The 20,009-nt window shown below is 50.6% G+C and overlaps 6 protein-coding genes across 7 annotated transcripts; 3 read left to right on the top strand and 3 right to left on the bottom strand.

Annotated features, from left to right (window-relative positions):
- On the top strand, nucleotides 1-2,559 carry PV10_06113. Of its 2 annotated transcripts, XM_016370875.1 has the most exons (3): nucleotides 1-359; nucleotides 434-794; nucleotides 853-2,559. In XM_016370875.1, exon 3 carries the CDS (start codon nucleotides 1,029-1,031, stop codon nucleotides 2,235-2,237), a length of 1,209 nt encoding a protein of 402 aa, XP_016223168.1. In that variant the 5' UTR covers nucleotides 1-359; nucleotides 434-794; nucleotides 853-1,028; the 3' UTR covers nucleotides 2,238-2,559. The 2 variants fall into 2 exon arrangements, with proteins under 2 accessions (XP_016223168.1, XP_016223167.1); XM_016370874.1 differs by having other exon boundaries at nucleotides 1-794.
- PV10_06114 (peptidyl-prolyl cis-trans isomerase pin4) lies at nucleotides 1,500-3,227 on the bottom strand. Its single transcript, XM_016370876.1, has 4 exons — nucleotides 2,959-3,227; nucleotides 2,716-2,818; nucleotides 2,542-2,637; nucleotides 1,500-2,324 (listed from the first exon to the last, which is right to left on the bottom strand). Exons 1-4 carry the CDS (start codon nucleotides 3,091-3,093, stop codon nucleotides 2,266-2,268), a joined length of 393 nt encoding a protein of 130 aa, XP_016223169.1. The 5' UTR covers nucleotides 3,094-3,227; the 3' UTR covers nucleotides 1,500-2,265.
- Nucleotides 3,228-3,972: 745 nt separating this feature from the next.
- On the top strand, nucleotides 3,973-10,064 carry PV10_06115 (uncharacterized protein). Its single transcript, XM_016370877.1, has 4 exons — nucleotides 3,973-5,029; nucleotides 5,080-5,541; nucleotides 5,600-9,497; nucleotides 9,554-10,064. Exons 1-4 carry the CDS (start codon nucleotides 4,538-4,540, stop codon nucleotides 9,724-9,726), a joined length of 5,025 nt encoding a protein of 1,674 aa, XP_016223170.1. The 5' UTR covers nucleotides 3,973-4,537; the 3' UTR covers nucleotides 9,727-10,064.
- Nucleotides 10,065-10,717: 653 nt separating this feature from the next.
- PV10_06116 (uncharacterized protein) lies at nucleotides 10,718-13,001 on the bottom strand (the record flags this gene model as incomplete). The annotated part of the gene is made up of 7 exons (XM_016370878.1): nucleotides 10,718-11,059; nucleotides 11,110-11,767; nucleotides 11,811-12,104; nucleotides 12,151-12,197; nucleotides 12,244-12,555; nucleotides 12,600-12,888; nucleotides 12,940-13,001. The coding sequence occupies 7 exons, from the start codon at nucleotides 12,999-13,001 to the stop codon at nucleotides 10,718-10,720; spliced, it is 2,004 nt and encodes a 667-aa protein (XP_016223171.1).
- Nucleotides 13,002-14,970: 1,969 nt separating this feature from the next.
- PV10_06117 (uncharacterized protein) lies at nucleotides 14,971-16,682 on the top strand. Its single transcript, XM_016370879.1, has 2 exons — nucleotides 14,971-15,201; nucleotides 15,282-16,682. Exons 1-2 carry the CDS (start codon nucleotides 15,081-15,083, stop codon nucleotides 16,595-16,597), a joined length of 1,437 nt encoding a protein of 478 aa, XP_016223172.1. The 5' UTR covers nucleotides 14,971-15,080; the 3' UTR covers nucleotides 16,598-16,682.
- Nucleotides 16,683-16,790: 108 nt separating this feature from the next.
- PV10_06118 (5-aminolevulinate synthase, mitochondrial) lies at nucleotides 16,791-19,110 on the bottom strand. The gene is made up of 2 exons (XM_016370880.1): nucleotides 18,631-19,110; nucleotides 16,791-18,583 (listed from the first exon to the last, which is right to left on the bottom strand). The coding sequence occupies exons 1-2, from the start codon at nucleotides 18,950-18,952 to the stop codon at nucleotides 17,076-17,078; spliced, it is 1,830 nt and encodes a 609-aa protein (XP_016223173.1). The 5' UTR covers nucleotides 18,953-19,110; the 3' UTR covers nucleotides 16,791-17,075.
- Nucleotides 19,111-20,009: the final 899 nt, after the last annotated feature.

Here is a 20,009-nt window from a genome sequence, read left to right on the forward strand (position 1 = left end):
GGTCGTGTCTGTGTCCATCAGATCTTCCAGGTTCCCAGAACTCTTCAGGCTCAAGTCTTGGTCGCAACAAATTGTGGATTCTGACTGGGCCACTTTTCAACCTCCCGTCATGTCGCCATATCTCTCCATCAACTAGTTGCTTCTGTCTTATCATTCTCAATCTCTACCAGGCCTGACCTGTCCAACTAGGTACATGTCAATCTTCTCCGTCCTTCCACTGCCCTTCTTCTTTGCCTGCCTGTCTGCCTGCCTGATTATCTCACCGTCGTCCACAAAGGTCCGACCTTGATACGGCTCCTTGACTTGGGTCATATCGGGCATCGTTGGAAGCTAGGATCACTCGTCCTCTTCCGATCCATGTCAGTCCTTCCTGCACATCTCCCTTTTCCCGATTATCTCTCGCCCTCTGATTCGAGCTGACGCCAACCACAAGATCCATTCCTGTGCTGCCATAGCTGCACATGTCTCCCATCCGCTGTGTTGCCGGCATAAGTTATCGCTGAGCCGAACAGCGCTGCAGATAACACTCTTGTTCCTCCTTCCTCCTCCAACTCGTCATCTACTTTTCCTCGATCTCTCTCGCCTTTTAAACACAACGACATCTCTCCTCCTACCCACCCCTTCTGGCTTGATCTAACTCGCGAGGCTTGCCCTTGCCTTGCCTCAGCCTTCTCTTTCCCCGGTCTCCAGCTTTACGGTTACGATGAGCACATACTTGTGGTACACGTTCAGCTGGAGTTCTTTGAGAAAGAGCCATGCACCTTGGTAGCCTCTCAAGTGGTCCCAGTTCAGATGTATGTACCGTACCCACAGTGCTGTGTATCCCATCCACGTCAATCTGACTTGTCGCAGCAGTTTGAATCAGGCTTGCAAGCCCAAAAATTTACACATTGTCATTCTCGTATCACCCTCACCCTCCTTCTGGAAAAGAGAGGACCGTCTCCTCTCACACCGATCCAGGGCATTCATATGCTACACACAGAACGCCGCTCCTATTGATTCGCTTGTGATCGCCGTGGGAGACTGCCATGTCAAGGCCAAACGCCATGTATGGTTCCAATGCCTTGCCGCTCCCCTCGCCATTTGCTCGCGAACATCGCCCACTCCAATTGCCTTCTGAATCACCACGGCCTTTTCCCACCGGCGAATGTCGATTCAACTTACCTACTCTACATTCTTCGTCACAGAACCAAGGTTGTGCATGTCAGTCCTTCCATCTCAATCGACGCGCCACCGGCACCGTCTGCGAATGCGGGCACCAGGCATGTTATCATGTCCACGAGTCCCCTAATGACAAACCGCCGTCTGGTGACATCCTCAACATCCTCCAGGACAAATTGAATCCCCTGATGGACAAAATGAAACGCATGGAAGAGACCATCCAAAACGAAAGAGGGAATCGGGAAACCGCTCTGCAACGAGAGCGACAGATGTGGGAAAGGGAAGTGCGCATTCTACGTGAAGCACTGGCTCCCTTCTATACCAGCGAGAAGGAAATGCGTCGCAGATTGACCGAAATTGAAGATAGGCTGGAAGGCAACTATGATGAACACGTTCGACTTAGGGACCGTGTCATCGTCATTGATGATGCCACCATGGCGATGGATAAGCGTGTCGAGGAATTGGAAGGTTCACGGTCCAAAAGGAGACGAACCGCCCGCACTCATGCGTTGGAGGAGCCTAATCACAACACCCAGGCATCCTCTGACACCAGCTCTCATCGAGTTCCATCCAGTGTCGATGAAAGATCTGTTCATACTCCTTCATCCCGCGCTCTGTCCCCAAACGGCGTGAGCACCATCACACCAGATTGTGATGAGCCCCGATCCAGTGGCATCTTGAACCTGGTCGAGCTACCCCGTACCAGCACTTTTCACCTCGCTCAACACATTCCACCCACCCACGACGAGCCACGGTCGAGCGGCTTTCTCACACTTGACCTAGCCAGTTGTGCGGCTCAGAAGCTGAGCGACAGAGGCGGCCGTCATGTTATTCGACCTACGGCCCTTACTCCCCCTCAAGATCGACCTAGCCCACCAGGATTCGTGGGCCCCGATCCAGGCCTTGTCCGACCCACCCATACTCCTCCAGAGATGGACCCGGTGGGCAAGGGCCCTGCCGTCAGTGTCCTGGTGCTTCCCGTCAATGGCTCTCCTCGCAAGAGAAAGCATCAATTGGAGCACATGGCCTTGGACATGCTCGCTGATGTGAGTGTGGCAAGTCCGTTGATCCATTGAAAAGTACCCTTGACTATCTCATATTCACTCATTTGCGGCCTTCGACCATAATGATATGGTAGCCATGTGTTGTTTTGACTTCAGCGTCTGTTGCACAGATGATCAGCAATTGATGGACACGGTCGCTTTGTGCGAGGTGGGCCAGCTTGTTGGAGCCCCGATTCTCTTTTGCTTCTTTTCTTCTCGCAAACGGGTCCAGCATCGATGGACCAGTTCTTTTGGTGCGCATGATGAAATTGCAATGTATCGATCCTCACCACGGTCCTTGTCTTGTACGTATGTAAATGGAAATGCAGAAACTCACATTTGGGATGGGCTGTCGTGCTTGGTTCTAACTCGTAGGCAACTTTCTCGTAGTCTCCGTGTAGGCTACCTCTGACCTTCCAGCCTAAGGATCCGCCTATACAATGGGACCAAAGCCACTTGTCAGATGATGACAGATAACCGGGGCCAGGCTTCTGCAGAATGATCCTCTTACCTTGTCGTGCCTTATCTTCAGAGAACTCACGAGCCACGTCATCAAACTTTGCACCCTCTCGCAACTTGGCTAGGGCTTCCTCTTTTTTGGAATGCTTTTCGCACTAAGACATGGACCAGTGTTTAGAATGTCTTTGTTTGAAATGTCTCAAGAAGGGGATTAATGGGAACATGGGGCATTTTGCAGAGGCCCGCATTGACGATTTCGAGAGCACCAGGAATAAATAATGTCGATCATACATACCAGGATATGACGGGTGTTGATTGAGGTGGCCGGTTTAAGCTTACCGCTGGAGCCAGTCGAGCCCTCTTCTTGAGCACCAGAACCTTTGCCCTTGCCTTTACCGCCACCAGAGTTAGACTTTGATTTGGGAGCCATCACATGTGGGAAAGCTTAGGGAAGATGACGGCTGCAGCGAGATAGCTGTAGTCAGGGACGAATGATGAGGTGATGAGGTGCAACTCTTGGGTTCTCGTGGTTTTAGGACAGGCTCTACTGATCAGTTGATATTATTGTTAGAGAAGAGGTGAGCGTCCGAGGTTGAAGGTGTCCTTTGAGATGACGTATAGGCGTGACGGAGAGACGAAGGGAGGGGTCTCTCTGGGATACTCCAGTTACGATGATACGGCAAACGGGGTTCAACCTTGCTTGGGATTTGGCAGTCCAAAAGGCGAGCTTAGTTAAAAGGTTTGGGAGTAGTTTTTAACTATTGCAGGCCGAGGGGCTTGAATGTGTTGCACAAATAGCGACGACAAGCCTGTCACAGGCGAGGTCCCTCGGCCCCTTCAGCCTACCAGGCCCTGGGGTTCCCTGTGGTGCCCTGCCCAGTGCCCTGCCCAATGCGGGTTGGTCGGAGCAAAGCCAAGGGCTCCAAGACTTTTGTGGCTTGTCCTCTCATGGCCGTCCATGTCCTCCTCTGAAATTCTTGGGGCGCTTTGTGTCGAAAACTTTGGCCCATGGACCATGGAACAAGTCAGAACAAGCCCGTGTGGATCAGCCAGCAGCTGCCCGTCATTCTCGCTTCCATGGTTCTCTCCACGACCGAAGACCACAGTCACCATCGCCATCGCCATCACAGTACCATGATCATTCCGATGCATGAGTCTCCTTGAAAGAAGAACAAAGACTATTGTACTTGGACCTAGCATGCGAGGGGCAATTTATCAACACCAAATATCCGCCCTGTATACCAAATCCCAGTTCGATAGTGATAGAATAGAGCGCAAAGTCACGTGTTCCTCCCTCTTTGTTCTTTTTGACTTGCCCGCCCGAGTCGGTCGCGTACTCATGATCCAGACACATCCGGCCAGATGAGCTTGGGCTGCGATGCACCAAAATCCAACTGGATCTGACCATGACCCCAACCCAATCTCGTCTCTCTCTTCATCGCCACCAACCTTCATCACCTTCATTCATTCACCCACCCCATCACTGAACCATCATCCCCGACTCATTTCTCCATCGCGCCGTCACCCTTTCCTCGCCCTGTCATCAAACAATGCCGTCAACCCCTTGAATGGTTCATTTTTGGTGACACCACCAAAGCCATCCCAGCACGACCTCGACCAAATCTTCAACCGCGCGACCGACAAACTCGTAACACATTGGCAGTGACTGTTGCCAAACAGACCTTTTCCTCGCCAACCAAATTCTAGACCAGACCTGTTGTTAGGCGATGGGGACTGCGGGCGACCGAGACAGGTAAAAATTTCGACAACAGGCGGGTGATTCACCACAAAGCCTCTTGTAGAGGGAAACACCCCACAAATAGCTATATCTCAAAGACGCCAAACCAAAGCCCGTAAGCAAGTCATCGCCAACAATGTCGGGATCAACACCCTACACTGCTCGTTCGCCAACGCAGTCAAATCAGTACCCACCCTACTCACCAACCCACCCATCTCGCCCCTACTACGGACATGAACCCTATCAAATATCTCCTCATAACATCCTCCAAACTCCTCCTCCGTTCGCCCCTGTTTCCCTCGTACAAAGTCCACACCATCCCAGGCCACCAAGTTTGGCTTCACCCTTGGCCGCAGCAAACCCTTTACCACCTCCTCCACCCGCGCCTCTAGGCGTTGGACCTCCTTATCAACCACTCACTTCTAGTCCACCCTACAATCTGCAAAGATCATATTCAGGACATTTGGTCCACCAGAGCATGCCTGCGTTTGACGGCACTCCCACTCACGCGCATCCCTCTGGTCAAACCAGTCCTGTTTTGCAGTCTCCTCTAAGAGAACATCATGCTGTGACCAACGGAAGGGCTACTGAAACATCGACATCAGACTCTCGCCCTCAATCGAAAGAGGTTTGTCGTCCCACCTTCTACCAACAGAAATTTTCACTGACACCCTACAGAAATCCGATAGGGCAAGCAATCCAATGTCTTTCGCGAGTATCCTCGGACCATCCAACAACGACCCTTCCCCGAAAGCTTCGGAACCTCCCAAGCTATCTCGACCAGTCACTCCTCCAACAAAGCCCGTGGACGACATCAAACCTGCCACGACCACAAGGCCTTTGACGCCTGAGCCTCCTCGCATTACTACCTCGCGTCCTTTTATCAATGGCGACTCAAAGCCGCACGCCAAGATCCATACCAGGACATCAAAGCAAAACTTACACGTCGCGCCAATGAAGCCACGCAAAGTTGCCACAGATGCTGAAGCCGACAGGATCATCAAGTTCATGGCAACCATTGAGGATCAAGATCTGAGCGACCTCGAAGATCCCAAGTTCCGCGAGATGGAAGAGCATTACAAGCGCACCAGCTTGAAAAGAGCCGCCGACATTGAAGAGGCAGAATCAGTCAAGCGCAAGGTAAGCACATCAAAAAAATCCCCTTTCGCTATTTTCTTCCTAGCTAACTCGTTCCAAGCGTCGTCGAACGTTTTATCTCGACAGCCTGATAAAGTCCTTTGACCATCACGCCATTAATTCACAGCACCGCTTCCGAGAGCGATTTGAGCCCATCGCCGCCAAAGAGATCGCCGATAAAGATCATCAAAGCGAAAAGGAGAGAAAGAAAGACATGCAAAGAAAACGTCGTCGGGAACAACAGCTTCGCAATGAGACTATTAAGTTGGAAGAACTTGAGCAGCGCGCCCGGGATGCTGAGGATCAAGAAGAGGCACAGAAGTTTCTCCGACAAGCTGAAAAATCCCAACAGCGGATTCGACAAACTTTCGAGTTGCTTGAGGGTGTGCCTGCGCAGGACGACATTGAAGTTCCTGCACCTGCTCCCAACTACGAAGGAGGTATCACCTCATCGTTCCAACTCGGTTCACCAGAACCTGGTGAACCTCCCAAGAAGAAGTCAAAGAAGGATGGAACTGCCGCTCGACCTAAGAAATCGAAGGCCCAGAAACAGGCCGAAAAGGACTCGGCAGAAGCTGCATATGCTGCGATGAACGCGGACACAGATCAATCACCGTCACTTGTCGCGATCGCGCCACGGGAAGATGTCAAGGGCCCCACCATCTCCATCAAGTTGAAGAAAACTAAAGAGCCCAAAGAGCCCAAAGAGCCCAAAGAGCCCAAGGAGAGTAAAGAGGCTGCTGCGCTTCCGGCAGGCATCAATTATGAATCCAAAGGCTACAACCAGATATATGAGCAGATCTGGAGGGATATGGCTCGCAAGGACATTCCCAAAGTCTACCGCCTCAAGCAAGTCTCTCACGGCACCAGACAGGAGAACCTTCGCAAGACAGTTCTATTGGCTAGCAAACAAGCCCGGAAATGGCAGGAGCGGACCAATAAGAGCATGAAGGATGTTCAAGCCAGAGCCAAACGAGTCATGCGTGAGATGATGTCGTTCTGGAAAAGAAACGAACGTGAAGAGCGTGACCTTCGGCGCATGGCTGAACGCAAGGAGATCGAGGACGCGAAGAAAGCTGAGGCCGATCGAGAAGCCAACAGACAGAAGCGGAAGCTCAACTTTCTCATCTCGCAAACCGAGATCTATTCGCACTTCATCGGCCGTAAAATCAAGACGGATGAGATTGAACGTGCGACGGACGACCCAGAATTGGCTGCTGCTGGACCAAAATCGCCGCCAAAGGCCAACAACTCCCACCTCGACGATATGTCGACGTCCGACGAGCACGGCAATCACAAGGTCACCAATTTCGAGGACCTCGATTTCGATGCTGAAGATGATTCAGAATTACGCAAAGCTGCCATGGCAAACGCCGCATCAGCGCTGCAGGATGCACAAGACAAGGCTAGAAACTTCAATGGGGATGATCCCATGTCGGCGTTCGATTCAAGTGACATGAACTTCCAAAACCCTACAATGGCAGGAGACGTCCAGGTGACGCAACCAAAGATGCTACAAGCTCAGCTCAAGGAATACCAGCTCAAGGGTCTAAACTGGCTGGTCAATTTGTACGAGCAAGGTATCAACGGTATCCTGGCCGACGAGATGGGTCTGGGAAAGACTGTACAATCCATCTCCGTCATGGGCTACCTCGCCGAACAACACAACGTCTGGGGACCTTTCCTGGTCATCGCCCCGGCCTCGACTTTGCACAATTGGCAACAAGAAATCACCAGATTCGTTCCAGCCATCAAAGTCTTACCCTACTGGGGAAGTGCTAAAGATCGTAAGGTGTTGCGCAAGTTTTGGGATCGCAAACATGTCACCTACTCCAAAGATTCCGAGTTCCATGTTCTAGTCACATCTTATCAACTAGTCGTCCAAGACGCCCAGTATTTCCAAAAGATCCGATGGCAGTACATGATTCTGGACGAAGCACAGGCCATCAAGTCATCCAGCAGCACACGTTGGAAGATTCTCCTGGCCTTCCAATGCCGCAATCGCCTCTTGCTGACCGGTACGCCTATCCAGAACAACATGCAGGAGTTGTGGGCATTACTCCATTTCATCATGCCTACCCTTTTCGACTCCCACGACGAGTTCAGCGACTGGTTCTCCAAAGATATTGAAAGCCACGCCCAGAGTAACACGAAGCTGAATCAAGATCAACTCAAGCGATTACACATGATTTTGAAACCCTTCATGTTGCGTCGTGTCAAGGCACATGTACAGAAAGAACTTGGAGACAAGGTCGAAAAGGATGTTTTCTGCGAGCTTACCTACAGACAGCGAGCCTACTATGCCAATCTTCGAAGCAAGATCAGTATTATGGACCTCATCGAGAAGGCAACTGTCGGCGATGATCAAGATACCGCAACACTGATGAATTTGGTCATGCAGTTCCGAAAAGTGTGCAATCATCCAGATCTGTTTGAACGCGCCGACACGACGTCACCTTTTTCCATGTCGTACTTTGCAGAGACTGCATCCTTCCTACGCGAGGGCTCATTCGTTCAGGTTGGCTACTCTGTGCGCAATCAAATCGGCTACGACCTACCACGCATCCTTTGCAATGATGTCGGAAGACTCGATATTGCAGGCCCGAACAATACTGCGGCCGGCTTCAAACAGGCCGGTTACAAGGTGGACGGTCTGGGTGGCCTAATGCGCATCTGGACTCCGGAAAATCTGAAGAAGTCTACTGAGGCCGACGGTGCATTCTCTTTCCTTCGCTTCATCGATGAGTCTACAAGCCAAGCTTGCGCTCAGGCCAATTCAGGCGTGTTTGAGCGTGCGATGGAGCAGCGCACGCGGTCCCAGAAGCGGCCAGTTGCTGTTTTCGAGGACTCTGAAGAGCCAGTTCGCAACTATGCTCTGTTCAACATTGTGCAAAATGGTCGAAGAAATGCTTTGGCTGACCTTGACCCCAACTCCCACCTTGGCAGACTTTGCAACATATCCAAAGATGCTTTGGCGGAAGGAGGGTTCTCGATATTTGAGCCTGCTGCCGTTCCTAAAGCCGTGGCACCGCCAATCGAGATCAGCTCCTTGGACCAGTCTGCAGCATCTGAGCGCGCTCTGACGTTCTTCAACCCCCGTGTGAGGAATCTCTTGTACCCGTTGGATGAAGGCTTTGAGGAGAATCTCTTGAACCAGGATGTGGATCCTGTGGAATTCCCTCCTTCGGGACTCCTTCCCAAGGCTGAATCTGAGAAGGCTAGGTTCACCAACATTGGTGTGCCATCGATGCGACGATTCGTGACGGACTCGGGCAAACTGGCGAAATTGGACCAACTCCTTCGAGAATTGAAGAACGGAGGTCACCGAGTGTTGTTGTACTTCCAGATGACGAGGATGATCAACTTGATGGAAGAATATCTAACCTACCGCAATTACAAGTATTGCAGACTGGACGGCAGTACCAAGCTCGAGGACCGTCGAGACACGGTGCATGACTTCCAAACACGGCCAGAGATCTTTATCTTCTTGCTGTCTACGCGTGCTGGTGGTCTTGGAATCAACTTGACTTCTGCAGACACTGTCATTTTCTATGATTCGGACTGGAATCCAACAATTGATTCACAAGCCATGGATCGAGCCCATCGATTGGGTCAAACCAAGCAAGTCACTGTCTACCGGTTGATAACACGCGGTACCATCGAAGAGCGGATTCGAAAGCGAGCCATGCAAAAGGAAGAAGTCCAGCGCGTGGTCATCACTGGAGGGGACGGCGCAGGAGTCGACTTCAACACACGCGACCGGCGCGAGAACCGCACCAAAGATATCGCCATGTGGCTCGCGGATGACGACCAAGCCGCGCTCATCGAACAGAAAGAAAAAGAACTGGCGGAAAAACCCGAAGATGAAAGCAAGGTCAAGAGAACGAAAAAGGCTGCTGCAGCAGCAGCAGCTCGAAGACGCAAGGGTGAAATGAGCTTGGACGACATGTATCACGAAGGTAAGATTGAACCTGTTTAAAGATGCTTGAGGCCAAATCACTAACATACTCGACAGGCGAAGGACATTTCGAAGACGCATCAAACAAACCTTCCGGAGCAGCGACCCCCGTCAGTGTTGCCGAAACTCCAGTAACGAAAAAAGGGCGCGGTGTATCCAAGAAAGCAAAAACTGCCAAACAACGTCTGGCAATTGTAGATGCCGAGGGTGATTTGGGCATGGGAGGATGATCAGATGGATTCCTGAGAGACCAGCTATCCACCAACCCAGGCTTTCACCCCTTTTTATTTTTTTGAATTTCAATGCACTGCACTATAAAGTCAGGTGAATTGAAACGGACGCGACACCTACCTATCTAGTGTCATTGCTGTCTGTCTGTCCAGCCGGGGAGGGGATGGGAATGCAAAGGAATGATTTCTGGAAGGGTTTTTTGGGGATGTTGTATTATTATTATAGGAGGGAAAGACAAGACGGTGGTACCTATTGCAATGACAATGGCGATGGCTGGATGGTGACGGATACACACGACTGAACCGACACCGACACCGACACCGACACCGACACCGACACTGACACCAACGAATGGAAAATCAATTCTTGCAGCTGATGCTACTTACTTAGAGCTGGTTTCAGGACCAAAATGGGGTAGAAAGGTGTGATTGATTTTGATACAAGTCAGCTTTCTGTCTGTGTGTATGACTGAGAGTGGTGTACTTTCAGTGTGGCTGTTTCTTTCTCTTGGATGCTAGTACTACTTAGAACCTGCTCTGCTCGCCTTGGGTTGAGTGCGTTGCATGGGTCGTCATCGTCGTGTATGAAATCATAGATCTTATTAATTCGATGGGTAAAGTGGTCAGAATAGTGACAGGCAGGACAGATGGCTCTGGCCGTGTGTAACGAAGAAGTCAGTCATTGCGTTACTGGGAATCCGATTTCCTTGGTGGGACTTGTGATCTTGAATGGTTGAAGAGGGCGAGTACCTACATATATACAAAAGTCAACATATTATATATGGAGGCACCTGTCACGTGATCTCGAGATAGTGCCTTCAACTTGATATTTTATTCCAGCTTCCTACAGAATGCACCGCTTATAGCATGCAGAAGTTACATCTACTCTCGTTATTGTGATCGATTGTTGCAAGTCTTGCCACAACGAAGGATCGCTTGTTTTGATTTGCCTCAGCCTCACTCTGCCAGAGAGGCCGAGAACACCTTGCTTTCATCGCGGGAGATGAATTGATGTCGTGGCCTCGACATTTCGACATGTTGTAGAACTTTTCCTAATTCCCTTGACGAGCGAAGAAACGGGCGTAGCACCTCCATTATCACCGTCCTCGGCAAGGTCAAAATGGGAAGTCTTGCTCCTCTTTCTCGGAGTAGGTCGAGAAACACCCTCCATCTCAGAAGAGCTTCTCTTCGATTTGCCATTTCTTGTCGAACCTTCCTGCGGTTGACCCAAATTACCAATAGTGGTCTCGAGTGAGTGATCCTCGCCTTCACCGGCGCAAACGGCTTTCCTGTCAATGGGAGGGTGACTGTTCCTGGCACCTTCGTTTCCTACCTGGTCTCGCTGTTTAATACTGTTATTAGACAAGAGGTCGCTTCACACACCTTTCTATGTTTTGTCCCTGGAACCACCGAGGGTGTCAGCTTGGCCTTCCACGTGTTCTTGATCGCCAAGGAAACTTCTTCAGAGACTGCAGGCTTGAAACCTCGTTGCGGCTGTAACGCCCGATGCATGGCCATTGGGAACGGTTTGAGTGGAGCATCGACTGGCATATTGGTACGAGATCGAGAAGGGTGCTTCTTGTTGATTTGACACAGATATTCCCTAGAGCATCTTAGGTTTTTGACAACTCTATTGTCCAAGAATTTCACCAGAGGAGCCTTGGGGACCGTTGGCCGCCAGTGTTTGATACATCGTTGATAAAGGTCGTGAAAGTCGGTGTCGTGGATTTCATTGGAGAACCATTCATGGCTCAGAGCCTGTTCAGCAGTCATCCTTTGAGCTTCGTCGCGGACCAACAGACTTTCCACGAAGGACTTCGGCCTGCTCCTGACACACTGCCACTCTGTCGATTTTCGCAAATATTCCAGGTCACACGCTTTGGCAAGACGTTCAGAGTATGAACCAGTGTTCGGATCGAAGAAAGCTAGTCCACCTGTAAGGAGCACTACCGACACGCAACCGATCGCCCACATGTCAACAGCTCGTGTATAGCCCACGTTGACTTGTTTGTTCTGGTTGTTGGGTATTTCAAGCATTTCACTGCCAGAATTAGTAACGCGTGTCATACCATGGCACCACTTACGGAGCAGCATATTCATGGGTTCCTATCATTGTAGACATTCGATGAAATCCACCTTGAAGTCTTCGAGCAGCGCCAAAGTCTGTCAGAACGACTCGACAGCCAGGCGACAAACTCGACATCAATATGTTATCGGGCTTTATGTCTCTGTGGACAACGTGCTGTTGGTGTAGGAATTGGACCGCAATCAACAGCTGTCGAGTGATTGCTGCGGCTTCAGCTTCAAGAAGTTTGCCATTCTTTGCTTCGATGTAGGAAAATAAGTCTCCTGCAGTGACCAGGCCGTGCATCATGTACCTAGAATCATAAGTAAACCATGCTCCCTGTCTTCCGAATCACTCACATGGTGTTGTCTGTGATGTAGACTTTCTCAATGTTGATTATGTTCGGCTAACGCGTGGTAAGGCGTTGAGTCTATGATGGAGATCCGACTTACATGACTGATGGAGGCAAGTATCTCCACCTCTCTGAAATACTGCTTCAATTTCTTTTCAACCCCTATTTCGCGCTTCTTTTGATTTATCCACTTCTTGATCTTTTTCTGTTGAACCCTAGTGTCGACCTTGTCGGCCGGCTCTGGTTGTTCAGGGCGTCCGAAGAAAGAGGTTGAACGAGGTGCGAGTCTGCGAAGATCGATGAGTTTGCAGGCGATTTGTTTTCGAGTATGTTGTTCGATAGCCATAAAGACTTTTCCAAAAGCTCCAGCGCCGAGCAGTCTATCTGTGACAACATAGTCGTGACGAAATTGCTGTGACATGTCAGCAATATTTTGCGCAGGAGTAGGAGACCTACCGCCATCTCGTTCTCTTGAGTAAGATTGAAGGGACTACTAGTAGAAGTATCGGACAAGCTGGTGAAGCACAAGAAGGTCCTTTGGCTCAACCTTAGCACGTCACCGTTGGATAATAGGAACCCTCCATTGCCTTTGCCTATGAGAGAACCATTCCAAAAGGTGCCGTTGTGGGATAAATCTTCGGCATATACCAAGGTGTCGACATCATTCGGTTCCTCATTCTCGTACACTACGGTGTAAATTCTGACATGTCGCTTGGAGATATGTGGATCATCCAAAACATAATGGCTGGCTGGGGTTAGAGATCGAGATAGTAGAAGAATGGATGTCAGAGCTCACCATCGGAGTGGATCGCGGCCGAAGACGACTTCGTTATTTGTATATATTATCTTTCCTGTCATCGCTAGTACAACCAAACAGTGGTAGAGGACCATATGAAGCCTTTGACTCACGTCCTACAACATCGCCGCGAGCATCCTTGTGAACGATACACCCTGCTAGTGTGGGTTGTGGCAAGGGGCTGGAGGGTATAGTTGAATGCCGGGCCTCGAATTGGGTCGAATTCATGGCTCGAGCAGAACATAGGCACGAGAGGGAAAGGCGGTTTGATCACATCTGAAATAAAACGATGTGCAGGGAGTGTGGATTGGGTGGGCTGGAAGGGTCCGAGGTTGGGGAGAAGCATGAAAAACTGAAGACGAACGAACAAATCATGCAAAGAAGTGGTAGAGAAGAATTAAGGTGAGGTAGATGATATAGATGCCAGGCAAATACACGTGGTTCAACTTGGGAAGGTGCGACCTGGACTGTTGAATCCCAAGGCACGTGTCCGTAAGGTGTGCCGTAAGATAGATACCTTGGGTAGGGCTGTAGGGCATGATGCAGTCACATGGCTCCGGACATAATGCTGCTTTTTAGATCTTGTAGGACACTTAAACTGGGAGGTCATGGCGTTGACCCCAGATGTAGGAGGTAAGGTACCTCGCACTTGGACAGATAAACCTGAAATATATGTAGAGTCTCATTTCCTTCGGCAATGACATCCATCGCCGTGTCCTGAGCTCCAAGCACTGATATGCAGTTGTGACAAACGCTGTGACCAGCTTACACTCGGTGAGTTTCCTTCGCATCGTGGTCGATGTTTAAAATCGATAAATACTGGTGTAGTACCTTACCTTAGGCATATAGGTATTCACCTTATCAAGTGAGGTGTACGGGTTATACAGGTGGTGAGGCTCGCGGAAGTTGCCGCCAAGCGTTATTATCTTGGCAACGGATGACGTTGGAGTGCAAACATGCCAAGGTTGTCTGAGGTCACGCACTTTCAGGCCTCAAAATCCCCGCTCGCATCCTGCTTCCTTTGCCCTCTCCATCTCTCATCCAACAACTCATCCTCGACAAATTGTGTGTACCACCCCCCTTTATAAGCGTCCCGACCAATGTCGGTCCTTGTGTCTGATCATGAACTATTGCTAACTACTTGAAGTCCAATTTGAGCGAAGATGAGAGCCAAGTGGAGAAAGAAGCGAGTCAGAAGACTCAAGCGTAAGAGGAGAAAGACGCGTGCCCGCAGGTAAGGGATCACCGAGGCGAAAGTGATCGAGCTTGGAGCCGCCTTTACTGACCCCTTAAACAGCAAGTAATCGTGTCGACTGTTCCATCACATCTCTCCCTCTCGACCAAAGTCAATGATTCTCCAACCCAACAATTCGTCGGACAACAAATTGTCGAATGATCGGTACTTGTGATCCCAGAGGCGTGTTCTCAATCGCAATGGGTAGCTTTCGGTCAAAGAGAAATCGGCCTTACAATCAACGACTCATCACATTCGTGATGGGCGTGTAAGAGGAGGGGAAGATCGTCAACTCTCGTGGAACTTTATGGCAGGTTGCTTATGATGTCTTGGGTGTTCAAAGGGAATTTGGCTTCACTACCGCGAATTACCCTGGCAAGGATTTCGACGCCTAACGACTCTGACATGGAAAAAGTTCAAAGTGTTCAATCCAGCAAGTGGTACATGTTTACCTTCGAGCAATGGTTGCTCTAATCACGTATCAATCCAATCAACTTTGAACAAATTACAAGCTCCAATAATCGTAGTCGTGATCGTGCTCGTTCACATGTTCCCATCACTTCAAGCTGCTCGCGAGACAATGATATTGTTGAGCATGTCTTCAGAGTTGTCTGACATTGGAGCTCTTTCGTAGCTGTTGCAGACTTTGGTCGAGTGTGCACGTTGTGTGTTTGGATTGATTCGTGAATAATGTGGGGAAACTCTTCCGAATGTCCACTTGGACTCGCCGACTCGCCGACCGCAAATAATTTATTTTTCAGTTGGAGAAGCAGCACGTCGGTACCTCTAGAACCCTCTCAGACAGTGGCTTCCTGTCAGCACGATATTGGAATTCTACAAATATTCTCGATTGTCAGCAGAGCGTATACCTTCCGGAATTCTTCTAGTACAATTTTCAATCACAGCCATGGGTGAAAAAAAGAGGAAAGCGGGCTCAGAAAAGAGCGACCGACCGTCCAAGAAAGCGCAGACTGATCGAGTACGGGTATCTCATGTTGCCAGTCCAGATATTGCCAAACCAGTTATTGGTAAGTGACTCAAGACTAGAGGGACACTCGAACCTCTAGTCCCATGTCCAATATATCCCAGCATCTAACTACCATCTCAGCATCCTCCCCTGGAGTGACTCTATCCAAAGAGTTGGCCTTCCAATCCTTCTCCAACCAGAAATCCTCGAATCTGCTCCTTCACTCCAGCACACACCCCACGATTGACTACACGGCAACGGAATCGAGTGTGACGGACGTGGGTGAGAAACATATGAAACACTACATTGCCGTCTTCGACCCAGCATCGAACAAACTCCAAGTCACTGAAGCCAAGCGAATGACCATCCGAAGCAGTGTCCGACAGGTCCCATCCACCGCGGATGACGGGGATGAAGACGACGAGCAGCAACGAAGCCAACCATCGTCACAATACACGCGAGCCGCCCTCACTGAAGCCTTTGGCACGAAGAAATCCAGAAAAGCCGTTGCTGCAGTAGCCGAGAATCGGCTGTTAGCCCAGGGCGGAGGCGACAAGGCAGACGACCCAATTTCCCGCGCCATTCTATCTTCCGTCGATGATATCGACGACGGTCTCCTCATTCACTCAATCAACAGCGAAGATGGCACAGCATCAAGAGCCAACAAACCCCTCCCACAGGCCGACCTATCTGCCACCGAGATCAGTCAAGTCTACCCACTCCGATCACTGGTCTTCCCCCACCCCGCCACCACAACCCTATCCCAAATGCCCACAGCAAGTTGGAAAAACCGTGTCGCAAACAAAAAGGAAGTCTCCACAAGATCACGCTTCGTATCGAGTCGCGTACAGGACGTCGTGCAACGACACCTCGCCGAGCCCGAATCGCGCGAACATTTACAAACCATGCAACTCCTCCGCTACATCTTGGTCCTCATTGAGATGCACACGTACACGACCCGTCTCCCTTCTCGCCGCCCTGTCCCTCCACCTGAGAAATGGCCCGAACGAACCATGAGCAATGACACCACCCTATCAACCGGATTCCTCGCCGCCGTCGTGAGACATTTCTTCCCCATGTCCGCCGGTGGCTTACCGACCACACATGCCAAAACGTTATTGACCACAACGATTCTCGCACTAACGCTCCAAATCCCACCACCGAAATTCCGTCCTGGAGCAGAAATCCTGGTTGCCGATCCTACTGAGATTGCATTGGACTTGGCTCTGCAGCCAAAGGATGTGTCGAAGTTGTATCGCGAGTTGGGATGTAAGATGGCACCGGTGAGTGATGCGGAGTTGAGGAGTTGGGGGTGGGATAAATTGGCGGATCGCATTGGGAAGAAGGTGACTGGTGCGGATGGAGAGGAAATCACAATTCCTCGTCCGAAATGGCCGAAGTTGAAATTTCCGATTGATTTTCCAAAGGTCAGTGCGGGGAGACCGAAGCAGAGATGAAGGTGACGAGATATGAAAGATAGATAGACAATGTAATCGAAAAGGGCTGGACTGAGGAATGACTTGAGCTAGTACACCACCCAAATGGGATGTAAAGTGACGATGCACAGACACATACACTTCACATGACTACATAGAAATAAACAAGACACTCGCAGAGTAGAAGAGGCGTGAGCCAAGAAAAAAACAAACGTAGAATGTCAAAATGACCATCACGAGATGGCAATATCATTCGGCCAGATAGTCGGCATGGAGAAATTCACGTTTCTCACACGCGATAAATCATGGTTATATATGTATAAAGGAGTCGAGCTCTCTCGCGGTAGCGAGGTACTCGTACCCAAATGGCTGAAGAGCCTGACATTTGCCTATGCAGGGCAAAGAAATATATATCATCACGTTCACTCACTCACCCACTCACTCACCCACCCACTCACTCGACTGCTGAAATCAAGCTTGAATTATCAAGTCACGTCGCCTAGGCAGCGGCCGCTGCAATAGGCATGACTCTCTCTTCAGTGGCTTGATCTGCTGCAGTTTCGGAGAGAGCATGTGCGTCGGCGAGCTGGGAGTCAGTCCACAATGGTTCGACTGGGGCGGCGTCCTTGACACCCACGCCGACGAAACCACCTTGAGCCTCCCAGTCGGCGACACGCTTGATGTTGAGACGTTGCCAAACATTTTCGAGTGCCTCGACCAGTTCTGCCCTCAACTCGGTCGTGTGGCCTGGAGTAGGGGTGATTCGAAGACGTTCCTCCCCACGGGGCACGGTGGGATAGTTGATGGATTGAACGTAGATGTTATATTCGGACAGAAGCATGTCCGAAGCTTGCTTTGCGACCTCAGCATCGCCGACCAATACAGGAACGATGTGAGATGGGTTGGGGATCACGGGAATCCCACGGCTAGTCAGGTCTTCTTTCAAGGCCCGGGTGTGCAATTGCTGCAAGCGACGGTCGCCCTGGTAGCGGGCCTGGTACTCGATCGCAGTGCGAGCACCGGCCATGGTGGCAGGTGGGAGACTGGTGGTGAAGATGAATCCTGGGGCCAAAGACCGGACAGTGTCGACCAAGGCGGCCGAGCCTGCAATATAGCCACCGACACAGCCATAGGCTTTGCCAAGAGTTCCAGTAATGATATCGATCCTGTCCATGACACTTCCTTTTTGAGATTCTAGGGTCCTGTTAGGGTCGGCGTAGATGTCGTAATCAAGATGCTCAGCGACACCAGCTCCTCTCGGCCCATACATGCCGACCGCATGGACTTCGTCCAAGAAGGTAATGGCACCATATTTATCGGCCAGGTCACAAATGGCTTCAATAGGGGCAACTGAACCACACATGCTATAGACTGATTCAAACGCAATGATCTTTGGTTGCTCGGGAGGCAGGCTAGCTAGCTTAGCCTCTAGATCGACCACGTCGTTGTGCTTGAAGACCATTTTCTTGGCTCCTGAATGACGAATTCCCTGAATCATCGAGGCATGGTTCATGCTGTCGCTCAAAATGACACAGTCGGGAAGCTTACTTCCGAGGGTAGCCAAAGTTGCATCGTTGGCAACGTAGCATGAAGAAAAGACCAAGGCACCTTCTTTGCCATGGAGGTCGGCCAAAGTTTTCTCCAGAGTAACAGCATGCTGATTGTGACCGGAGATGTTCCGGGTACCACCGGCTCCAGCGCCATAATTATCCAAGGTCTCGTGCATGGTCTTTAAGACGTGCTTGTTTCGGCCCATTCCAAGATAGTCGTTGGAGCACCAGACTGTGACCTTGTCCTCTGGGGTAGCCATGTGAGCACGGGGGAACTCCTTCGCCAAGCGATTGATGTTGTTGAAATAGCGATAGGACTTGTCCTTGTGCTTCTTCTCGAGCTCGTTCTTGTAGAAAGCGTCATAGTCATAGCGAGCTGTGGCGGGGGCATGAGGCTTGGGTCCGGCATAAGTGTCGGCCTTTTGAGCAGTGGTCTGAGCCTTTTGAAGAGGAGGAGCTGCGATTGTTAGAGAGGGCTGTACCGCAGGAGACGTGGGGACCTACCTTGCTGAGCTGGACGGAACAGGTTTGGCTCGACACTGGCTTTCTTCTCAGCCGAGGTGTGCAACTTCTTTTCTAACAAAGATTTGACGACGCCAGTGCCGGTGGCGAGGTTGTTATAGTTGCGTCGAGAAGAAATGCGAGCGCTTTGAACAGCGAGGGCTTTGTTCATGACAGGGCATCGTCGAGCAATGAATTGCAGGTTGGTGAGAGTGCCGCCACCAGGGGATTGGCGGGTGGAGGTCGAAAGGGTTCGCAGAGTTGCGGGGGAGGTCTTTTTCAAGAAGGGACAGACACCCTTGGATTGGTGAAGGAGAGCCTCCATGGTGGTGGCGGTTTTGACGACGACAACGGGTGAGGCTGTCGAGGGGAGAGAAGGCGATGTTGATGGTGTCGAATGAAATGAGAGGATGATTGAAGAAGGTGGGAGAAACCAAGAGCCAGTTAAGAGAGTAATATTATTATTGTTTAACTGTGAGCAATCTGGCTGAACAGTAAAGTGAAAATGTTCTTCCGCGGGCGGAAACGAGGGAACGAGCGAGTGTGCCGCTTGTGCCTGGCGTGGGTGTTTGGGCCATTGAACCACTGGGAGGAGAGCCTGAGGCACGCCGCTAGAGGCCTGCAGAAGCGATGAGCGAGTAAAATAGAGGGGCACAGGGGGATGGTTATTGGCTATTGGTGGGCGTGGAGGGCCACCTTGGCAAGTCGACACTCTTCAGAGGCGAGCGTAGTACGGACCGGGTAGTTGTAAGGCGTTTTAGGGTTGGAGAAAACTGGGGTTAGGGACTCTTCGGCAGTGTCTAAGAGCGGCTTTCTTCGTGTTATTAGGTACTGATTACTGACCGTGAGGCTCTCATTTGTCGCAGTCGGGGCCGGAACGTAAGGACGGAGTAGGTAGGTGCACCTTGTTACTCCCACCGGCAACGGAACAATCACAGCTACGGCACTCTCAAGAATCTGACAGAAGACCCTAGCCCCCAGTTATTATTATCGGGCTTTCGGACTCTCAGTTGACATAGGTAGGTACCTAGGGATGCATAGAAACCATGCACATCAATGTGGGGTTGCTTCGCTTCGAGAAGCGCCCTTCGCGGTTTGTTACCATCTTGAATTCTGTCCAAGTACACATATAGTCAGGAGAACAGCTTGTCCTCTATTTGAATAGCCACTGTGGGTAACCATCTCATTATTGCTTGAGTAAAAGGAGGCGAGAAACGATGTCAACGTTGGTGCTTTCTCTGATGTGTCATGAGAATTGACGGTAACGGAATTGCAGCCACCTTCTGACTCGGAGATATCGAGCGGGCATGACAGGTGGTGCTTAGGTACACTCACACTGTCAGATTGGAAATGAAAACATGGTGGTTGTAATTGGTCGGTTG

Source organism: Exophiala mesophila, assembly GCF_000836275.1.
Source record: "Exophiala mesophila strain CBS 40295 unplaced genomic scaffold supercont1.4, whole genome shotgun sequence".
In the NCBI taxonomy this organism is placed as follows: domain Eukaryota; kingdom Fungi; phylum Ascomycota; class Eurotiomycetes; order Chaetothyriales; family Herpotrichiellaceae; genus Exophiala; species Exophiala mesophila.